The 20,654-nt window shown below is 42.7% G+C and overlaps 1 protein-coding gene across 6 annotated transcripts in view; it reads left to right on the plus strand.

The window, feature by feature from the left end:
• The window catches only part of MAP4K3 (mitogen-activated protein kinase kinase kinase kinase 3), a 194,037-nt gene that overhangs the window by 143,022 nt on the left and 30,361 nt on the right, over window positions 1-20,654 (plus strand). For 2 of the 6 annotated variants that reach the window (XM_029066090.2, XM_029066111.2), the window contains 8 exons: window positions 4,824-4,882; window positions 7,912-7,944; window positions 10,842-10,880; window positions 11,162-11,215; window positions 12,598-12,640; window positions 15,231-15,390; window positions 18,305-18,417; window positions 20,345-20,386. In XM_029066090.2, coding sequence (XP_028921923.1) covers window positions 4,824-4,882; window positions 7,912-7,944; window positions 10,842-10,880; window positions 11,162-11,215; window positions 12,598-12,640; window positions 15,231-15,390; window positions 18,305-18,417; window positions 20,345-20,386 — 543 coding nt within the window. The remainder of the gene's footprint in view (window positions 1-4,823; window positions 4,883-7,911; window positions 7,945-10,841; window positions 10,881-11,161; window positions 11,216-12,597; window positions 12,641-15,230; window positions 15,391-18,304; window positions 18,418-20,344; window positions 20,387-20,654) is intronic. The other 4 variants (XM_029066095.2, XM_029066129.2, XM_029066103.2 and 1 more) reach the window with 3 other exon arrangements.

The raw sequence follows: 20,654 nt of genomic DNA on the forward strand, positions 1-20,654 counted from the left end.
AGTAATAATAACGTTGGCATTTGTTAAGCGCTCACTGTGTGCAGAGCACTGTTCAGAGATACAGGGTAATCAGATTGTCGCACATGAGGCTCACAGTCTTAATCCCCATTTTACAGATGAGGGAACTGAGGCACAGAGAAGTGACTTGCCCACAGTCACACAGCTGACACATGGCAGAGCCGCGATTGAAACCCATGACCTCTAATACCCAATCCCGGGCTCTTTCCACTGAGCCACGCTGCTTCCTATTAGAGGGAATAGCTGGGAAAGGTATTCCACAGCCTCGGGGGTTCCTACAAACATCCACTATTGGAGTCAGAATAAAGGGCTGCAACCCAACACTGCATTTTTTTCAAATATTCACAGAGGTGGAAACTCTGCATCTTTCCTTCATCGTCCTTGCCCGGGTTCCTTTTGTCTAACTAAAGATTCCTTCTACTTTTATTTAAGACCATTTCCTTTCTTGAGCCCAGAGTGGGCTCAGAAAACAACTGGTCACCATCCTTACTTTAAATAAAAACAAAAATAAAAAACAAACCTTAAAAATAGTTCGGCAATTAATCACCCCTTGTCTTATGCTGTCGAGTCGTCTCATCACCCCTTAGCCACCTCTTAACCACTTAACCACCCCTTAACCACTTCTCCAGGCTTAACCACTGTAATTTCAATAATTTTTCTTCCCTCTGTTCATCATTTTAGTCATTTTTCTCTGTAATTCTTTTCAGTTTCTCCATACACTTTTTTAAAAAAAATTCACCACTGGAACTGGAGACAATACTCTCGATTTTTACCTGATGGTGGAATGATAAGATTCCCAGCTATCGCATCTCCTACTTCTTTATAAGGCATTCCTCTACCAAACAGACCTTTTTTGATAACCTCAGCTTTGACCCCTAGGTCTTTCTAGCAAGTGTTTACCCATCAGTTGACCCATTGTTTTGGGTTTTTTTCTGTTTAACATATCTAATTAGGGTTTATAGTAGAATAGTTATTTTTTTTTTAAAACTCTGAATATACTTCTATTCCAGTTTCTGTATGGTTTTTCATTCTGTTTTTGTAGGCTCAATTTTACAATGTATTAAGCTCACTTTTAATCCAATTCCCATCTTCTAGAATTAAAAGTTATCATCCCCTCCTAATTTAGTATTTGCAAATTTGATGAACGTGTTCCTTGATTTTTTGATCCAAGTCTTCACTGAAGTTATTGAATACAATTTCTAAGATAGTGTATATTTCTTCTCTCATAAATATGTGACCCTATCTAAATTTCGTATAAACTCACCAACCAAGGGAACTTCTGAAATTCTTTTTTTCTGTGCCTTGCAAACTGTTCCCATCCCGTAAACGTAAGCTGACTGTGGGCAGGGTTCATGTCAGCTAATTCTTTTGTACTCTTCCAAGTGCTTAGTACAGTGCTCTGCACATCGTAAGCACTCAATAATTACCATTGATTGATAAATGTTAAGATGTTAAAAATGTGAATTAGGGGTAAGTGGTTATCAAAGGAATTGCTAATAAAAAACAAAGACTTTCCCTAACAGTCAATTATATCAGATTTAACACTCTGTGCATCTGCCAGATTTCTCTGGATTTTTAAATGGTATTTGTTAAGCCCAGGTACTGTACTAAATACTGGAATAGATAGAAGATGATCAGGTTGGACACAGTCCATGTTCCACGTGGGGCTCAGGCTTAATGCCCGTTTTACAAACGAGGTAACCGAGGCGCAGAGAAGTGAAGTGACTTGCCCAAGGTCAGCAAGCAGACAAGTGGCAGAAGCGGAATTAGAACTCAGGTTCTTCTGGCTCTTAGCCTGTGCCCTATCTGCTAAGCCATACTACTCCTCTACACGATAATGTAGCCCTTCCTTTGGAAAGATAGACGCCCTAATCTGCCATGCATCATTTGACCAAGTTCAAGTTTCGAGGACACTGGGTCCAAACAGTTTATTTAATCTGTAGAATAAAATCACTTAGGCTGATTTTGGGGTACCCGACCCTCCTCGCTCCAGGCCCTCATTAGGCCCAGTAGCAAAAGCAAAATTCAGGTTCTCAAACCACGAGGTCTGAACCTTGAATATTCAAATATATTTGCGGCGTGGCTTAGTGGAAGGAGCCCGGGCTTGGGAGTCACAGGTCGGGGGTTCTAATCCCCACTCCGCCCCTTGTCAGCTCTGTGACTTCTCTGCGCCTCAGTTACCTCATCTGTAAAATGGGGTTTAAGACTGTGAGCCCCACATGGGACAACCCGATTAGCTTGTAACTACTCCAGCACTTAGAATAGTGCTTGGCGCTTAACAAATACTATCATTATTATTATATATTTGCCAGCAGAGCGGAGCTGGCACCCGAAATGGGGGCCTGGCCGCCTTTAGTTGGCTGAACCGTTTCTAAAGAAATAAAGCCGTAATTTAGCCCCCCCTTCCTTTTTTTTCCATTTAATCGCTACAGCAGGACGAATGGGAAGCTTAGCCGAGCCCCTCCAAACGTGATCGTGCTTAACTTGCAGCGTGGCCTACTGGCTAGTGCACATGCCCGGGAGTCAGAAGGACCTGGGTTCCAGCCCCGGCTCTGCCGCTTGTCTGCTGTGTGACCTTGGACAACTCACTTCACTTCTGGGCCTCAGTTACCTCATCTGCTCAGTGGTAGTTAAGACTGTGAGCCCCATGTGGGACAGGGACCGTATCCAACCTGATTACCTTGTATCTACCCTTGTGCTTAGAACAGTGCCTGGCGCATACTAAGTGCTTAAGAAATACCGTTAAAGAAAAGAAAACTTGATTCAGGCCCTCCTTAAAGGCTCGGTGCCCATTTAGGTTTCCGCCGCACCGCAGCACATCTCCAAATGGAGAAGCCACCAGACGGGTACCTCTCCTAAACTCTGCATTGAAAATTACAAATCGAAGACTACATTGAAGCCTTGACAACTTTCCAACTCCAAAATTAGGGAGGAAAAGAAAATTCCATCGTGGACTCTCTGGTAGCAAAATAGACTGCTTTATAAAAGAAATAACGTTCAGAATGATATTAGTTATGCTTTGACAACATATATTGCTACCCATCCCTCTGGGTCAGCAGTTAAAGTGAACATCGTTAGGATTTTACCAGCGGTGTGCTTCCAATTAATACTCTGTAAAGTCAAATGCGCATCTTATTTTGGGGAGGTTTTGTTTTGTTTGAAGGACAAAAGAGGAAGCAGCGACCCTTTAAAACCGACAACACCGATAGCTTTGGGTGATTTTTTTTCCGCATTGAAAACGTGACACCGTTAGAAAACTGGGCAGTTATTTTTTCCATCAAAAGTTTAAATCTAAGTGGATTTTTAACAGAGGCTGACAGCAGGATGCTCTCTTACATTTACACAGTTTCGCTTATTTTCCCAATTTATCTTTTCTGACAGTGGTGTATGCCTTGTCAGAGATAGCGGGGTACCCAAATTAGATGAGACAAACTAAGCTCTGTCTAGTGCGGGACCTTGATTTCCATTTTCACAAAGAATTTTTGGGACGGTCCTTTGAGTGCTTACATTTTCAAGTGCTTTCACTTGGGGGGATATATCATGCCAAGAATTAGCTTTGATTTCCATCAGAGTCCTACTAGATTTATGAAGCCAAATTGTATTTATGCATACGTATACCTAGATAGCGAAGGGATGAATTCGGCTGATTAATCAAAGCTGCCAGTAAAATACTTTTAGACTGTTCAGTCTTCTGAACTGTCCAACCATGTTGGATGTAGGGTGAAATAGCAACTGGCCTTTCTGTTGGTGTGGGCTGCTCTGGGGCAAATTTTCTGCTTTCTATAGTCATGGTTCCCGGGATTTAGACCGAAGGTGTCGGGATTGGGGCCTCCCAATTACATCCCCTTCTCGTTCTTCGATCCTCAGTCCAGAAGGCATTGTCAGGACCCAGTGGTGTTACCTCAGGTACATTATCAGGAAGAGATTTTCAGGAGTGACAGGGACAATTTTCAGGGACGGGGACTCGGTGTAATAAGCCTCTGGAAGGCAGACTCCGTTGGACACTGTCCTAAGGGTAGAAGCAAATGTAGGTTTTCAATTTAAAATGAACCCTAAGATGCAAAGTTACAAAATTGTCTCCGTCTTGCTAATTTGACAGAGTCATTCATTAATTGCAATTAACCAGCACGGGTATTTTAAAATCCACCTGATTCCACTGACGAATCTGGTAAAAGCTATCAGGGTTAAAAGCAACAACATGCTGCGAAGAGTGTATCATCTTGGTACTTATCGAGATTGTTGCTCTTTTTGTCCACCTCCCGCCCCGTAGTAGGAAACCGAAGACCCTATTAACTGAACAAAATCAAAATTGCGTGTTTGTCTTCTGACCTGTAGAACCATTCGTTGTAAATCATATAGTGAATGCAAATGTATGCTCTCTTAATTTTTATTGCTTTTGTTGATTTGTTTCTGAAAGCTTGGCCATGCAAAATTTGCCACTTGAAGTTAATGGCATATATAATCCAAGCACCCCAAACTCAAAATTGCCGTTAAGTTCAAATCACTCAGCCAGTCAAGCGATGGCATTTGTTGAGCGCTCACTGGGTGCAGAGCACTGTACTAAGCGTTTGGGAGAGTAAAGACTAACAGAGATGGAAGACACGTTCCCTGCCCACAGGGAGCTTGCCTGTGGGCAAACCTGCTTGCTTTAGCTACGTACCATTTGAAACTAAACTGTTCCTAAAATCTTTACAATAGTGAACTGTTTTAGACTCTTATTGCTAGTAGGATTGGTAATGACAGGATTTAATCGGTTTCACTTGTTGCTTTTTCACTTTACTAAATGTTTTATTTTGCACAATTAGGACCTGCAACTGGAATATGGACAAGGACACCAGAGTAGTTACTTTTTAGGGGCAAATAAGTAAGTAAACCTTTTCTTGAATTATATTCCAGGGTGTTTCAGTTAACGCTTTTACATTTGATACTGACATCGTGGCTGCAGCTAAACTTGTAGGCGTTACCCATGGTGTGTTTAAAACTAGTATGAATTTCTCTAATGCTAGTCCTTTAGGGTGATAAATCCTTCCCACTAATATCTTGGAAAATCAGTTTAAATCTTTTACTCATTTCTTTCATAAAACCACCAAGTGTCACCAGAAAATAAAAGGCAAAGTCTCTCTCACTACAGATATTACCCTGTGATGATACATTCACTTCCCAAAAAGTTGAGGCTGACTGATATTTTTAAATAGCAATTTTTTTATCGTGGTATTTGTTAAGCGCTTACTGTGGGCCTGTCACTGTTCTAAGCCTTGGGGTAGATACAAGGTAATCAGGGTGGACACCCTCCATGTCCCGCGTGGGTCTCACAGTCTTAATCCCCATTTTACAGATGAGATCATAGAGGCACAGAAAAGTGAAGTGACTTGCCCAAGTTCACACAGCAGACTAGTGGTGGAGCCGGGATTAGAACCCAAGTCCTTGTGACGTTAAGCACCAAGTTCTATCCACTAGGTCATGCTGTTTCTTATTATCAGTTGTAGATTTCATATACCCCTCTTCTAAGTAGCTCAAGTAGTGAATTATATAAAAGACACAATGTCCCAAACAGCTGCAAGATCAAAATCTAACTGTTTTAAAATGTCAAACCTGTAATTATTTAAGCGATTGTCACTTCTCAACTCTTTCTTGCCAGTTTCACAATCTCTTCACATTTCAGTGTTATATTTCAAAGAGATAGATGTGTTTTCTTTGTATCTAAATTTGAGGTGTTTACGTAAATTTCCTTCTGAATACAGTAAAACTATTTCAATTGCAAAAGAGATTTCCACCACTATTCAAATTTTGACTTCCTATGTAAATTTCTATCTTGAGAAATCCTTTAGACAACATCCCACAAGGCTCTTACTTTTACCTTTGTTTGCATTCCTGCTTTTGACAAGCCAAATTTATTTATTGTTTTTTAAATTCTTCACTTGACCAGAATTTGTGGTATGAATTTCAAAGCGATGATAAGGGAATCTCCCATCGGAATAAGAAACACCTAGTTGCAGGAAAAGCATATGTTTGCCTCTTGAACATAGTTAACAAAATCAATTTAAACCAAATGGATGCGATCCAAATTCATTCATTTAGTCGTATTTATTGAGCGCTTACTCTGTGCAGAGCACTGTACTAAGCATTTGGAAAGTACAATTTGGCAACAAATAAAGACAATCCCTACCCAACAACGGGCTCACAGTCTAGAAGAGGGAGACAGACATCAAAAGTAGATCAATAGTATCACAGTAGATAAATAGAATCATAGATATATGCACATCATTAATAAAATAATTAGAATAATAAATATGTACAAATATGCACAAGTGCTGTGGAGCGGGGAAGGGGGGTAGAGCAGATGGAGGGAGTAGGGGAGATGGGGAAGGGAGGAGGAGCGGAGGAAAAGGGAGGCTCAGTCTGGGAAGGCCTCCTGGAGGAGGCGAGCTCTCGGTAGGGCTTTGAAGAGGGGAAGAGAGTTAGTTTGGCGGATGTGAGGAGGGAGGGCGTTCCAGGCCAAAGGGAGGATGTGGGCCAGGGGTCCACGATGGGACAGGCGAGAAAGAGGGACCATGAGGAGGTTAGCGTCAGAGGAGCAGAGTGTGCGGGCTGGGCTGTAGGAGGAGAGAAGGGAGGTGAGGTTGGAGGGGACAAGGGGTGGACAGCTTTGAAGCCAAGAATGAGGAGTTTTTGCTTCATACAAAGGTTGATAGGCAACCACTGGAGGTTTTTGAGAAGGGGGGTGACATGCCCAGAGCGTTTCTATAGAAAGATAATCCGGGCAGCCGAGTGAAGTGTAGACTGAAGTGGGGAGAGACAGGAGGATGAGAGATGAGAAAGGATGCCGATCCAGTAATCCAGTGGGGTTAAGATGAGAGATTGTACCGACAAGGGAGCTGTTTGGATGGAGACGTCACCTTCACGAGTAAGACTGGGCCTTCTGTGACGCTTGTGGTCAGCTTGAACTTCACATTCTGAAGAGAGGATCTCACAGAAAGAGAATGTCCAACCCGGGGACAAGTTAATGCCGAGGAAATAGCCGACGAAAGCAGTTGCCATTATGGTGAAAAGTAGGATTACTCGAGTATTTCATGTTTCTGTCTGAGTATTTCCTTAATCAGGAAATACATATGGCTCAGGTTAAAATTTAGGAGTGTCAATGATCCCAACATAATTTTGTTTACTTTAAATAGTGACCATGTTTTATGTGATCAGAGCCTACATTTTAAACAGGCAAATGGAAGATAACTTCTGAATTCCAAATAATGTGCAGGAAAGAGAACAATGCCAAGCAATGTGTCTAGTTGGAAGAGATATTAAGCATTCATTATCTCTCTCTCATTCATCGTCTTTCTCAACAAAGAGATCAATCCTCTGTCGGAACGGTGTGATGGTACATTTCTTGTAATCGAGCCGACAGAACTGCCGAAATGCATTAATCTTCATTTAATCCTCATTCCAGTTAAAGACTTAGAATTACTGACTGTAAAATCGTGTTGCAGGATGAAGAATGAATTATAGTTTTTGAAAATACTCCCGGGGCAGATGCCAAGCATTTGTCTTTTAATTAGCAATTATTGTCAAGCTAGTGTTAGCTTACTGCCACTAGAAAAGTTGTGAAGCAGTTAAATTCAAGGCTTGAGGTATCACATCCAGTTATAACTTTGAAGCCACCTGATTGAGGACTCGAGTAAATGCGTTTCTCAATGAACTAAAGCCATCTCCAGCAAAAAGGAATTATGTTGCCATCAGCAAGTTGTATACTGTTGTGCTGCTCTAGTTCAGAAAAGCAAAAATTGAACTGTCTGACTTGTGATGGTTAAAACTAGAGTATAATTTATTTTGGCTAGGAAAAAAAAATTGTTAATAATGTGCCCAACCTTCATTTTTTGATTAATTGGATCACTGCTTAAGGAACTGTACTCTATATAACGAATCACTGGCAAGGTAGGTTAGCCAAAAATTGTATTTTTGGCTGTGTGTTTTGTGCAGGCATATACATACATGTGACATGAGCATGGATGTAGCACTCCCCTTACTGTACTTACATGTCTGCTTTGTTCTTGTAACTAGGCAGTGTTTTGAAACTCATAGGATCCTGCCTTCTCCGGAGGTGATGGGGCAGACAGATTCCCATTTGTGTGTAGGGGATGAGGGCCAACTCTTTTAAACCGGGCAGACGTTAGAGTTTATAGCTAAAAGAGTTGATGAGTTATCTTTCAGAGGCAGCGTGAGATGTAAACCAGAGTTTTCACTTCGATTCTCTTCTAACGTCCCCTGTTCCTTCAAGTCTGAAGTGGTTAATCAGTTCAATCCGTAGACTTTATTGAGTGCTTACAGTGTGCAGAGCACTATCTCGTCTTGTCTTATGCCGTCGAGACATTTCCCACCCACAGCGACACCACGGACCCATCTCTGCCAGAAGGCCCGGCTGTCCATCTGCAGTCGTTCTGGTAGTGGATCCGTAGAGTTTTCTTGGTAAAAATACGGAAGCGGGTTACCATTGCCGCCTTCCAGACAGTCAACTCGAGTCTCCGCCCTCGACTCTCTCCCATATCGCTGCTGCCCAGCATGGGTGAGTCTTGACTCGTAGCAGATCGCCTTCCACTCGCTAGCCACTGGCCAAGCTAGGAACGGAGCGGGTAGGCCTCTGCTTGACTCTCCCTCCCATAGCCGAGACTGGTGGGGGACTGGAAACTCTCCAGGTGCGACTCTGAGAGGGGGCAGAGCACTATACTAAGCGGTTAACTATCCCAGCCAGCTGGGAGTAAAGTCTTATTGTCTGGTAAAGTGAACCCACGGTGCCTCAAACCAAGAAAGAAAAGTATTTCAAGAATAGCTGTGAAACTGAGGTAATGGGGAAGAAACCATACAGACCATCCATGTCTCTCGGCCTTAACCATATGGGGTTGTTTAACTCCATCGCATCTGTTCTTCCGTATCTCCTAACAATCAATCAAAAGTATTTATCGTGCGGAACTCTGAATGTATTCAAGGAGGGGACACAGGCCCTCAAAATTGCAAAGATGAAGTGAGTCTAAAGATATGTACGTAGGAGCTGCAGATGGAGGGTAAATACCCAAGTGCTTAGGTGGCAAGGAAGTGCTGAAGTGGCAGTGAGAGGATGTACAAGTGGAGAGATTAGAAATTAATCGGGGAAGGCCTCGTGGAGATGGGATTTTAGAAGATCTTCGACCTGGGGAAGATCAGCAGGTTGTCAGATGTGGAGAAGGAAGGAGTTCCAGGCAGGGGGAACAGAGCGAGCAAGAAGTGGGGCCCTGTGAGTAAGCTTTCTTGAGAGGAATGAAGGGGACAGGGTGGGATGTAATGGCAGAAGAGGATGGAGGAGAGAACTGACCGAATTCCTCGAAAACCAGTGGTCAGAAGTTTCTTCTTGATAGAGGAATGGGCAACTATTGGAGGATTTCGAGGACTGGGGAGATATATGCGGAGTGTTTGAAAAGGTTATCCTTGTTGTGGGCGGTGAATGTCATTGTTTCTTGGTGTAGTGTACTTTCCCAAGCGCTTAGTATGGTGCTCTGCACATAGTAAGCGCTCAGAGAATGCGATTGAATGAATGAATGAAAAATCTGGGCAACAGAGTGAAGTATGGACTCTAAAGGAGAGAGACCGGAGGCAGGGAGACCAGTGATTAGGCTGATGATGTAGTTGTTTACTTTGGGTAAGCTCGTCAGGGGCAGGGATTGTGTCTGTTTATTGTTGTAGCGTACTCTCCCCATTGCTTAGTACAGTGCTCCACACCCAGTAAGCGCTCAATAAATACCATTGAATGAAATGACTAGTGCTTAGTCATTTGGACGGAGTGGAAAGGGCAGATCCCAGAAACGTCTCGGGGGGAAAAACAGACCGAATTCCGTGGCAGACTGAATGCGGTCCACGATCTTTCAGTGAAAAGAACTGAGCAAACTCCGGGGAGCCTTTGTTTGAAAATCGAAATGTGTGTGTACTTCCAAGCGTAGTGTAGTTTCACTTATTCTGGCTTGGGCTCAGGAACCAAGAAATGTGAATGTGTCCACCCAGACACCATTGGAGAAAAAGCCCAACGGGTAAGTAGTTTTGTCCTTCTGTCAAAGCAAAATGCTACACATTCATGTTTTCACATCACATGCATGCATGCTTTTTGCAGAGATCCAACCTGCTGACTTCCGTGTCCAAGGGCTGCCGGGAGGCGTGATTCTTTGAGAGTGTTGCATTCTTTCGAGAAAGGGAGGACATAATTTCGGGAGTCAGGACAACTGTGTTGGCAAACACTGGGGCCTGGCAACCCTTGCTAGGGACCCTGGAATTGTTTTTTGTCCATCTTATTGTGACGTCTCATAGTGGGTTGTCTCATCGATCAATCAGTCGTTTGTATTGAGCGCTTACCGTGTGCAACTGCGCTCTACTAAGGGCTAGGGGAGCAGAGCGCGAGAGTTGGTAGGGCACCGTCCCCGCCCACAACGAGCTTACAGTCTTATGTTCAAACTGGCATTTTTCACCAAGCATTAGAATTCTTTCCTTCTGCAACAATCCTTCCTTACTGAGTGCAGATGCTGGCCAGGCAGAACCACTTGGAAAATGGCACTCAGCGATAATTACTGCTGCTTTATATATGGCATTACATAGAGATCCTGATTAAAGACAGTTAATTAATTTCAGCTACTATACCTCTTCCCCCCCCCCAACACACACACGCCTCCCCTGGAGCTCTAATTGCTTTTGAACGAAAATGAGTATAGGGATTTTTATCTGTGGTGGTATGGTATTGCTCAGGTAGTTATTTTTCAACTCCACTGTGTACATTTACCAAATTGGTTTTATTTCTTTTTCTTTTTTTTTCCAAGGAGTCTTTTGAAATCCGTCGAGGAGGAATTACATCAGCGGTAATTTTTATCTATCCCCTTTTATAATGCTTTGTATGTTGAGGCGTACTTTTGTCATCGTCTGTGATCTGTCCACATGTCTTGTTGTTTATCTGGTCGATGTAGAAGAAGCATCCTTATGTACTGATTCAGTGTTCTAAAGAACAGCCAAAAAAAAGCTAAATTAAAATTATGTCTAGAAATAACCCCTGGGGGGTCATCTCATGATCCCAAATCTCCTAATATCAGCAGGCACACAGCATAGCCCAATTAGCCATGTCCCCCTTTTTGATCTCTTTTAGGGGACATGTGGCTCACTTAGAAGATGATGAGGGGGATGATGATGAATCTAAACAGTGAGTCACTTTTCTATTTTAATTTAGCCGATTCTTCCAAGCTGCCTGTCTTGAGCTACGATACTTTCTCAGTGGAAGTTTACTTTTCGCATTTCGACATTTTCAGAGCATCAATCCTGATCATTCTGTCGGAACTTGCCAATTGGTTTTTGTATACCCCAGCGTTGCTGAAGACTTTTCATCTGTTCCTTGGGATATCTGGTCAAGCATCTTTTTCCCTTTCACACTAGTTCCACCATATGCATAGTGGATGCCATTTCCCTTTGGGTTCCCCAAGAATTTCCACCACAGAGCAAGAGTCGCCTTCCCCTACAGCACATCTCCCTTCAGCACAATTCTGTCCCTTCTTACCTCCATTCCAGGACCCTAATGGCATGAGAGATTTCCATTTTCATTTCCTTTTCTTCCATAAGCTAATAGAAATGCCTGTCCACTTGTGATTTAAAATATAAGCTCCAGTGGTTTGGTTTTTTTCATTAATCCTTGGTCGGATCATTTAGGTTCATCCGTCATACGTCGTTTAAGAAAATGCGAAAGTTAAAGAGGTTGAGTCTGTCAAGTTCTTAAAGTTCTTCAGAAGAGAGGCGATCTACCTGAGTTATAGTAGTAATAGTAAAACTCTTTTGCCTTTAGGAATGTACCTAGATATTTTCCACAGGATGTGAGCTGCACTAAATGCTGCCATTCACTCCCAAAAGAATAAATTAAATGTCGTTTAATTTTGTAGCAATTGAGTTTTATCAGTTTCATTTGGTGCCTGCGAATCGATTGGCCCGAGTAGCAAGAAAGTGATGGCATCAAAGAAAGCAATTATTTCCTATAGGGATTTCCTTGGAGGTAGTTGTTGAGCCCTTTGCCTTTTGCTTAAGGAAATTAATGAGCACTTCTCTTGCGTTTCAGAGAAATACTCTTCTGAAAGCATCATGCCATTATACCAAATTCTTTACAGCTAGTGTGAGAATTAAAGCAGCTTCTCTTGATATATTCTCTGAAAGAGTATTTAGCTATATTTAACCTAAAGCTTTCTCAACATAATTTCTTGACTTAACGTGGCCTTTCACCAGATGTAAATAGGAGGTACAGCAATATGCGTAACTTGTTAAAAATGTAATAAGGTAATTTGAAATGATTTCAGACTATATCGAAGAAATCTTTACATTTCATAACTTGCTTGTGCTTTGTTTTTTAAAATGTATATGGTAATTTGAAATGATTTCAGACTATATCAAAGAAATCTTTAAATTTCATAACTTGCTTGTGCTTTGATTTTAAAATTACAGGAATAATTCATTTGGGTGTTGAAGAAAATATTTTCTGTGATGTGGGTCGTTTAGAAAATTTTATGTAAACTTTCTAATTCTGGGCTTTGATTGTCTTTTTAGATCAACTATGAAACCCAAAATACCACCTCCTTTGCCACCAAAAGTAAGTCTCTTTTCCTGATTGCATTTTGGTGATGGGTGTGTTGTAAAAATATGGGTTTTGTTCTCCTCCTTTCAAGAAAATGTGGTAGGATCTATGCATCCCATGTATGGTACACTTGATTCATTAACAGTATTCACTGAATTCTAACTCTGTCCAGAGCACTGTATTAAATGCTCTGCAGAGCACCAAAGAGCAGCCTGCCCTCAAAGAACTTACGATGTAGATTGCGGGGACAGACTTTAAAATATCATAAAGGTTGGGGAGCCAGAGGGAATCTTTCTTGTTCTCAGGAACCCATAAATGTCAATATGTTTGTCCATACACCACTGGAGAACAAGCCCAACAGGTAAGTAAGTAGCTTTTGTCCTTCTGGACATATGTTGATATCACATATAGGGGTGGAGTTGAGTACCTTGAGTGCTTAGCGGGTAAGGCCTCGAGGTCATAGGTGAAGTATGAAGGGAAATAAGACAGGGAGATGAGAGATTATGAACAACAATCATAATTATAATAATTATGGTATTTGTTAAGCATTTCCAAAGTAATCAGGTCATCCCACTTGGGGCTCACGGTCTTAATCCCCATTTTACAATGAGGTAACGGAGGCACCGAGAACTTAAGTGGCTTCCCCTAAGCCACACAGCAGACAGGTGGTGGAGCCGGGATTAGAACCCACGTCCTCTGATTCCCAAACCCGGGCTCTTTCCATTAAGCCACACTGCTTCTCAATAATAATAATGATGGTGATGGTAATTGTTAAGCGCTTACTATGCGTCAAACACTGCCAGGGGTCCCTGGCAAGAGGGACAAGAGCGAGGCAAAATGAGGACGTTGGTGGATCGAAGTGAGAGGGCTGGGTTCCAGTGGTAAAGGAGCAAGGATTGGTAGGAAGGAGAGAGCTGATTGAGTGCCTCTAGATAATGGTGAGTTTCTGCCTGATGCTGAGCTATGTAGACAATCATTGGAGGTTTTGGGATAATAATAATAATAATAATGTTGGTATTCGTTAAGCGCTTACTATGTGCCAAGCACTGTTCTAAGCGCTGGGGTAGATACAGGGTAATCAGGTGATCCCACGTGGGGCTCACAGTCTTCACCCCCATTTTACAGAGGAGGGAAATGAGGCACAGAGAAGTTAAGTGATTTGCCCAAGGTCACAGCTGACAAGCGGCAGAGCCGGGATTAGAACCCACGACCCCTGACTCCCAAGCCCGGGCTCTTCCCACTAGGCCACGCTGCTTCTCGTTCCAAACACCCTCGAGGCCGGCCGTGGCCCTAGCTAACAGCCCTTGAGTTCTTGGTTGGCTGATGGATTGGCATGTCCAAGGAGGGACTTAGGGAATACCATCTGGAGGAGATGGACTTTTAGGGATATTTTGAAGGTGGAAATAGTATTTACTGTGCGCCCTTCAGGACACTTGATAGGAATGTTTTGGCAGATTCGAGTTTGGAGGGAGTTCCATTCCTGGGAAAAGGCCTGAGCAATGGATTGGGAAAGGGAGAGCTTAAAGCCAGGCGCAGTTAGATGGCTAGCATGAGAGGAGTAGAGAATGGGACTTGGGGTGTAGCTAGAGAAGAAAGGTAAGGAAGACAGCTGCTGGGAGAGCTCCATTGATGAGGAGTTTCTGTTTAAACGTGCTGAGAACGGGTGGTATTTGGAGATTTCTGTTTGCTATGGACAGAAATGGAAAACCATTGGAAGTTTTGAGGAGGGGAGTGATAACCTCAGCCAGATGTACACTGGAAATAAGGAGTCCAGTAAGCATGTTCTTTATATCGTCCTAATAATACTGCGTCAGTTTATTTCTTTCATTCAATAGTATTTATTGAGTGCTTACTATGTGCAGAGCACTGTACTAAGCGCTTGGAATGTACAAATCGGCAACAGATACAGTCCCTGCCCTTTGATGGGCTTACAGTCTAATCATAGGCTTGAGTTCTGAATCTGTTTTCTAACACCCAACCTAAATGTCTCTGTTTATTCGCCAGATTTTCCGTATTAATGCCCGGTATTTTATTTTTTTCGAACATCTTGGTTAATAAAATCTGAAGACTCAAGTTTTGCTATGAGATCTCTCTGTGTACTCTTTTGTCTTGGACAATTTATTTCTGCTTTTAGACACGAGTACTCCCCTTGAGGTCAATATGAGTTTATGGCCAGTAACGAGTGAGATGAATTTCCAATCAGGATCTTATATATTAGCTTGGTAGAATCCCCCGTGTTCTGGATTAGCCACTTGGCGTTTTTAACTCATAAAACTGATTAACACTTCTCTCCTGGTGTGACGTTCTAAAGTCCGAGTCTGAGTTTTCATTATTAAAAAATACCTTTGACTTTAGAGTTGACAGCCTTTGGGATTTGATGCATTCCATTGCTTAGACTGAGTGAATGTTACATTAATATCCTCCGGCCGGGCTCCAAAAACCACACGATTGCACATTTTGAGGTAAACGTTTGAAGTAGTTTAAGGAGCAGCAGTGTGTTTATTCTTCACAGGTATTTCGGTTTAGAGAAGGCAGTATTTCTTGGTGAGTTTTGCAAAGAGAATTTCATTTGCTCCATTTGGAATCCTCTTCTATTTCATTACAGCCGAAATCCATCTACATACCTCAGGAAATTCATGCGTCTGAGGATGATAATCAAGGAACGATTAAGAGATGCCCTGTGTCTGAGAGCCCAGCAAAGCCGTCGCAAGTCCCGCCCAGACCACCGCCTCCCCGATTACCTCCACAGAAGCCGTCGGCTTTAGGTAATTTGATCATGAGAAGCAGCACGGCCTGGTGGAAAGAACATGAGCTTGGGAGTTAGAGGACCTGGGTTCTGATCCCGACTCCGCCTATTGCTGTGCCAGTTGCTCACTGTGTGACCTTGAGCAAGTCACTTCACTTCTCCATACCGCAGTTTCCTCAACTGTAAAATGGGGATTCATTACTTGTTCTCCCTCCTACTTAAGACTGTGAGCCCCGAGCGGGGCTTAACTGACTCGTACGTACCCCGGCGCTTAGAATAGTGTTTGACACGTAGTAAGCGCTTAACAAGTACCATAAAATAAAGAAACAATTGCTGTGGGATGGAGGGAGGGATGAATATGAAAGCGCTTCAGGGAGATGGTCATGAATGCATAGGTGACGCAGAGAGGGAAGTGAGGTCTTAGGGAAGGCCTCTTGGAGGAGATGTGATTTTAGAGGGGCTTTGGAAGGTGGGGAGACGGGTGGTCTGTCAGATGTGAAGGGAGAAGGAGTTTCAGATAGAAGGAGGACATGGGCAACAGGTCGGCACTAAGAAAGATGAGATCAAGGTACAGGGAGTAGATTGGTGTGAGAGGAAGCCAGTGTGCGGGTTGAGTTTGGTAGGAGATCAGGAGTTTAGGCAGAACGGGGAGAACTGATTGAGTGCTTTAAAGCCGACGGACGGAAAGGTGTTTCCATTTGCTGTGGAGATGGAGGGGCAACTATTGGAGGTTTCTGAGGAGAGGAAAGACATGGACTGGTTTTTTTTTATTTTGGGGACATTTTTGGGGGAGAAAATGAGTCGTGACAGAGTGAAGTATGGATTGGAGAGGGAAGAGACAGGAGTTAAAGATGTCAGCCAGGAGGCTGATGCAGTAGTCAAGGCGGGATATAAGTGCTTAGTTCAGCATGGTAGCAGTTAGGGCAGAGAGGAAGGAATGGATTCTAGAGATGTTGAGAAAGAAGAATGGACAGGATTTGGTGACGGGCTGAATATGCGAGTTGAATGAGGGAAGTGAATCAAGGATAAGGCCCTGGGTTTAATGCTGCTCTGCTTTCTGTCTGCTCTGGGACCTTCGAAAGTCACTTAACTTCTCTGGGCCTCAGTTTCCTCATCTGTAAAATGAGAATTTGGTACTTGTTTTCCCTCCCATGTAGACCGTAAGCCCCATGTAGGTCATGGACTCTGCCTGACCTGATTATCTCGTATCCGCCCCAGTGTGTAGCAAAGTGCTTGGAAAGTAGTAAGGACTTAACTAATACCACAGTTATCCAGCCTGAGGCAACAGATATTTAATCCCCAATTTACATATGGCAAAACTTGGGCATATCTTGCCTGTAGACTATAGAGAACCATTCTGTCAATCAGTCAGTTGTATTTATTGAGCACTTACCATGTGCAGGGCACTGTACCAAATGCTTGGGAGAGAACACAACAGTGTAACAGACACATTCCCTGCCCACAATGGAGCTTACAGGCTAGAGGGGGAGACAGACGTTAATATAAAAAGAAATTACGGACATATGCATAAATTTGTGGGGCTGGGTGACGCAGAAGGGATTGGGAAAAGAGGAAATGGGGGCTTGGTCAGGGAAGGCCTCTTGGAGGAGATGTGCCTTCAATAAAGCTGTAAAGTTGGAGAGATACGAGAAAGGAGGGCGTTCCAGGCTAGAGGCAGAATGTGGGTGAGAGTTCGGTGGCAAGATAGACAAGATCGAGGTACAGTGAATAGATTATCATTAGAGAAGCGAAGTGTGCAGGCTGGGTTGTAGTAGGAGAGTAGTAAGGTGAGGTAGGAAGGGGAAAGGTGATTGAGTGCTTTAAAGCAAACTATTTTTCAACTTGGGGGTCCAGAAATTCACCTGTTGGCATCCCCCACCCCCAAAGGTGAAGAGACGAGAAAATTCATCATCTGTTCCCCCGCCTCCCCACAGGAGGACCCCCGAACAGGAGGACCGTCTTTATTCGAGCAAATATGGCTTCTAATCCCAGCTTCTGAGATGACCTTATTGCTGGAAAGGCCCATTCCAGCAATGGAATGGCCCAGGATTACCAGCAGTGGTGTAGAAATGTGACCTTGTGAGGTGACTGGGTGTTGTGAGCATGTACAGAGCAGTTCTCCCTTCCCCCTCTGCGGGTGGTGTGATGGGAGCAGTTTTTCTCCTGCCACACCAAGACGCACGCTGACGTGGACAGCCCACTTTTATTCCATTTACTCTTCCGTCCTTCCAATCCTCCGTCAAATGTCCTGTCTCTTTCTGTTTGTGCTCCTCTTGGAGTTTAGTTTTCTTTCCTCCCTTTTTCCACAAAACTGATTCTTTCTGTGAAAATGTTTTATGGGACCGGAGGGTTGGTAGTTTGGGTGGGTTTTTTGGTCCTTATTTTTCACTTCACTAGGTTTCCGTTCCCCAAGTAATGGCTGGTTTTCTGTAGCAGAATCAGCAATTTACAGAGGTTTTCCAAAGAATCACAAGGAGAGATAAGTGCTCAAAAAGCAAAAGTCACCTTGGGGAAGCATCCAGTGTGTTTCTAAATTATACAAGAGAATAAGGGCAACTTACACCACAGAAATTGTAGATTTTTTTTGTAATGGTGTTTTGTTAAGCACTTACTATGGGACTGACACTAAGTGCTGGGGTCTCTACAAGCTAATCAAGTTGGACATAATCCCTTCCTACATGGGGCTCATAGTCATAATGTCCTCTTAGGCCCAGAGAAGTGAATTGACTTATCCAAGGTCACACAGACAAGTGGCAGGGCCGGGATTAGAACCCAGGACCTCTGACCCCTGGGCTCATGCTCTTTCCACTAGGCCATACTGCTTCTCCTTTTGGTTGACATAATCTTTCTGTATGTATCCCAGTGCTTCTATGATTATCTTTTACTTAAATGTTAGTAATAATAATAATTTTTTTAAAACTTATCTTTTGAAGGGAACGGACTGAGTTCCTTCCAGCTAAATGGTGAAAGAGATGGATCTTTACAGCAACAGCAAAATGAAAACAGAGGGACATGTTCTTCAAGGAAAGAAAAGAAGGATGTGCCAGTAGGTATTTATTTTAAGGTGCTATCTTTTCCTCTTTTAATAGGGTCTGTAATGATAAAAATACAACTGGAAAAATGTAACTGAAATTTTTTGTACTTAAACCGCTTACTGTTTCCCACATTTTTGAATATATTCATTTCTGTGACTGAGGAGGATTTCTGGGACTGAAGAGTAAAGGAGAAAAGCACTTCCAAACAAAAAAAGTGAATGACAGTGCTTCAAATTGCCTCTCTCAGGCCCTCTTTCAGAATAAACCAGAAGAGCATTGGAAAGGGCAGGCTTTTGAACTTGTACACACACTCAGAAATTTGTTTCCACTTGCCCCTTGCAGTTTGGGGAACTTACGGAAGGCAAAAGGGCACATCTCCCAATTGAGAAATAGGAAAGTTACTGCTGTTGTCCCCTTGACTAACTAACTGCGCTTTAGTTTAACAGAATGTACAGACGATGATTTTTGCCATTCAGTCAAAAGAAAACGATCCTTGAATGTGGAAAACATCAAGAATATTCTGTAGTGGATGTATAATGGGGCTCTCGGGAAAAGGCGAGATCAAACACAGCAGCTAGTGAGGCTGAACAGTCATGTTTGGCATGTGTTTGCTGAAGCGCTGGGGTTGAGTAAAAGCCAAGTGTGCTTAAAGGACAGCCATTTTCCTGAGAAGTTTATTTTAAGGAGAGGCCATCTCCAGAATCCCTTTGACCCTTCAGCATTTCCAACAGGGTTGCAAACTCCAAAAACCAGAAGAGTAGTTCCTGAGCTCCCCTGTTGTGATTTAGGTAGCGAATTGTACTCTAATGTAATTATCACTATCAGTTCATATTGGAATAATCCCAAGGGCTTTATAGTTTTTGCAAGGATGCAGTCTTCGGTCCTGAGAGTTTGAATTTTCATTGGAGACATCGCTTGAGCAGGAAGTAAGTACTCACAGTGCTTAGGAAAGATGACTGCATTGTAGAATAAACACTATCTAAGGAATGTTGAAGCTGAGATTCCATTTTATTAAGCTGTTTGTAGCGACCATCAGACAGTTTGTTCTGTTCATACTTGAGCTTACGTGCAGTCTGTATCATTAGTGCCACAGCTGCATTTTCAGAGATTCCTAATTTCAGATTTTAGGTGCGCTACGACGGATGATAAATATGCTACAATTTGGAAGCGTTGATATAAGACAATCCATTATTCTCCTCTGAATTTGCCTCATTTTCTAACAAAGGAAAATTTTCAGGCTATGACGGAGTTTGGCAGCAGTTACATAAAGAAACGGGATAAATTTAACATGAAGGAATTTCTCTGTCAGTATCTCTAATCAGAAAAATAAAAAACGGATGCAGACTAGCATTGGAAAAGCATGCCTGCTATTTATTGAAAGTAAATCATTCTAAACAGCCTCTGGCTGCTCAGACAAGCTTGTCATTTCCTTTAAAGGAACAGTTAGGATATTTCTCGAGAAGGTGTTTATATCGAGAAAGATGGCTTTCTCTACATTTAATGTTACTGCAGTCTTTAAAATGGACCACGACAGCCATTTAGCCTCAAATAAAACATACACACAATGTGCTCTCAGATGACTCTAGGTTTAGCTGCAAAAGTAGAAAATCTCTCACTTGGATGAAATGCTGGAACAGATAATAAGGGGCGAAGCAGAAAAACTTGCAATGTTCCTGGCAAGGGGATTTTCTTTCTTTTTCATTTTCCAACTCATCTCCATCATCATCAATCACATTTACTAAACACCTACTGTGTGCAACGCACTGAACTAAGGTCTTGGGTCTTTACAAAATCGTTAAAAGACAGGATCCCTGCCTTCAAAAAGTTCATTGTCCAGCAGGACTGTAGCCCCAGCTGGAGGTTGAACTGGAAATTGAGAATATACTGCATTTAGCAGAAGTATAATATAAATCTGTGGCTCTGCTCTTCTTTTTCTAGAAACCGATTAGCAACGGTCTCCCTCCGACACCTAAAGTACATGTAAGTATAAATGTTGAATAGGGTGAGTTGCCCATATTAGTTTTAAATCAAGATGGTGCCCTGGGCTCAAGTCCAGCTAGAGCTAACAACGTGCTTGAGGTGTGTGAATGTTGGGTGAAGCGTTTTGTCTTTTAGAAAAGTGTGCATTGTTACCGCTCTGTTAAAGCATAGTGTTGGGAAAAGTCAAATATCAAACCTCACTTGGAGAATTTCAGAATCGAATTTTTGGTCAGTATTGCCCTGTGTAAATTAAGAGATTACAAACATT

Source organism: Ornithorhynchus anatinus, chromosome 1, assembly GCF_004115215.2.
Source record: "Ornithorhynchus anatinus isolate Pmale09 chromosome 1, mOrnAna1.pri.v4, whole genome shotgun sequence".
NCBI classification, from domain to species: Eukaryota; Metazoa; Chordata; class Mammalia; order Monotremata; family Ornithorhynchidae; genus Ornithorhynchus; species Ornithorhynchus anatinus.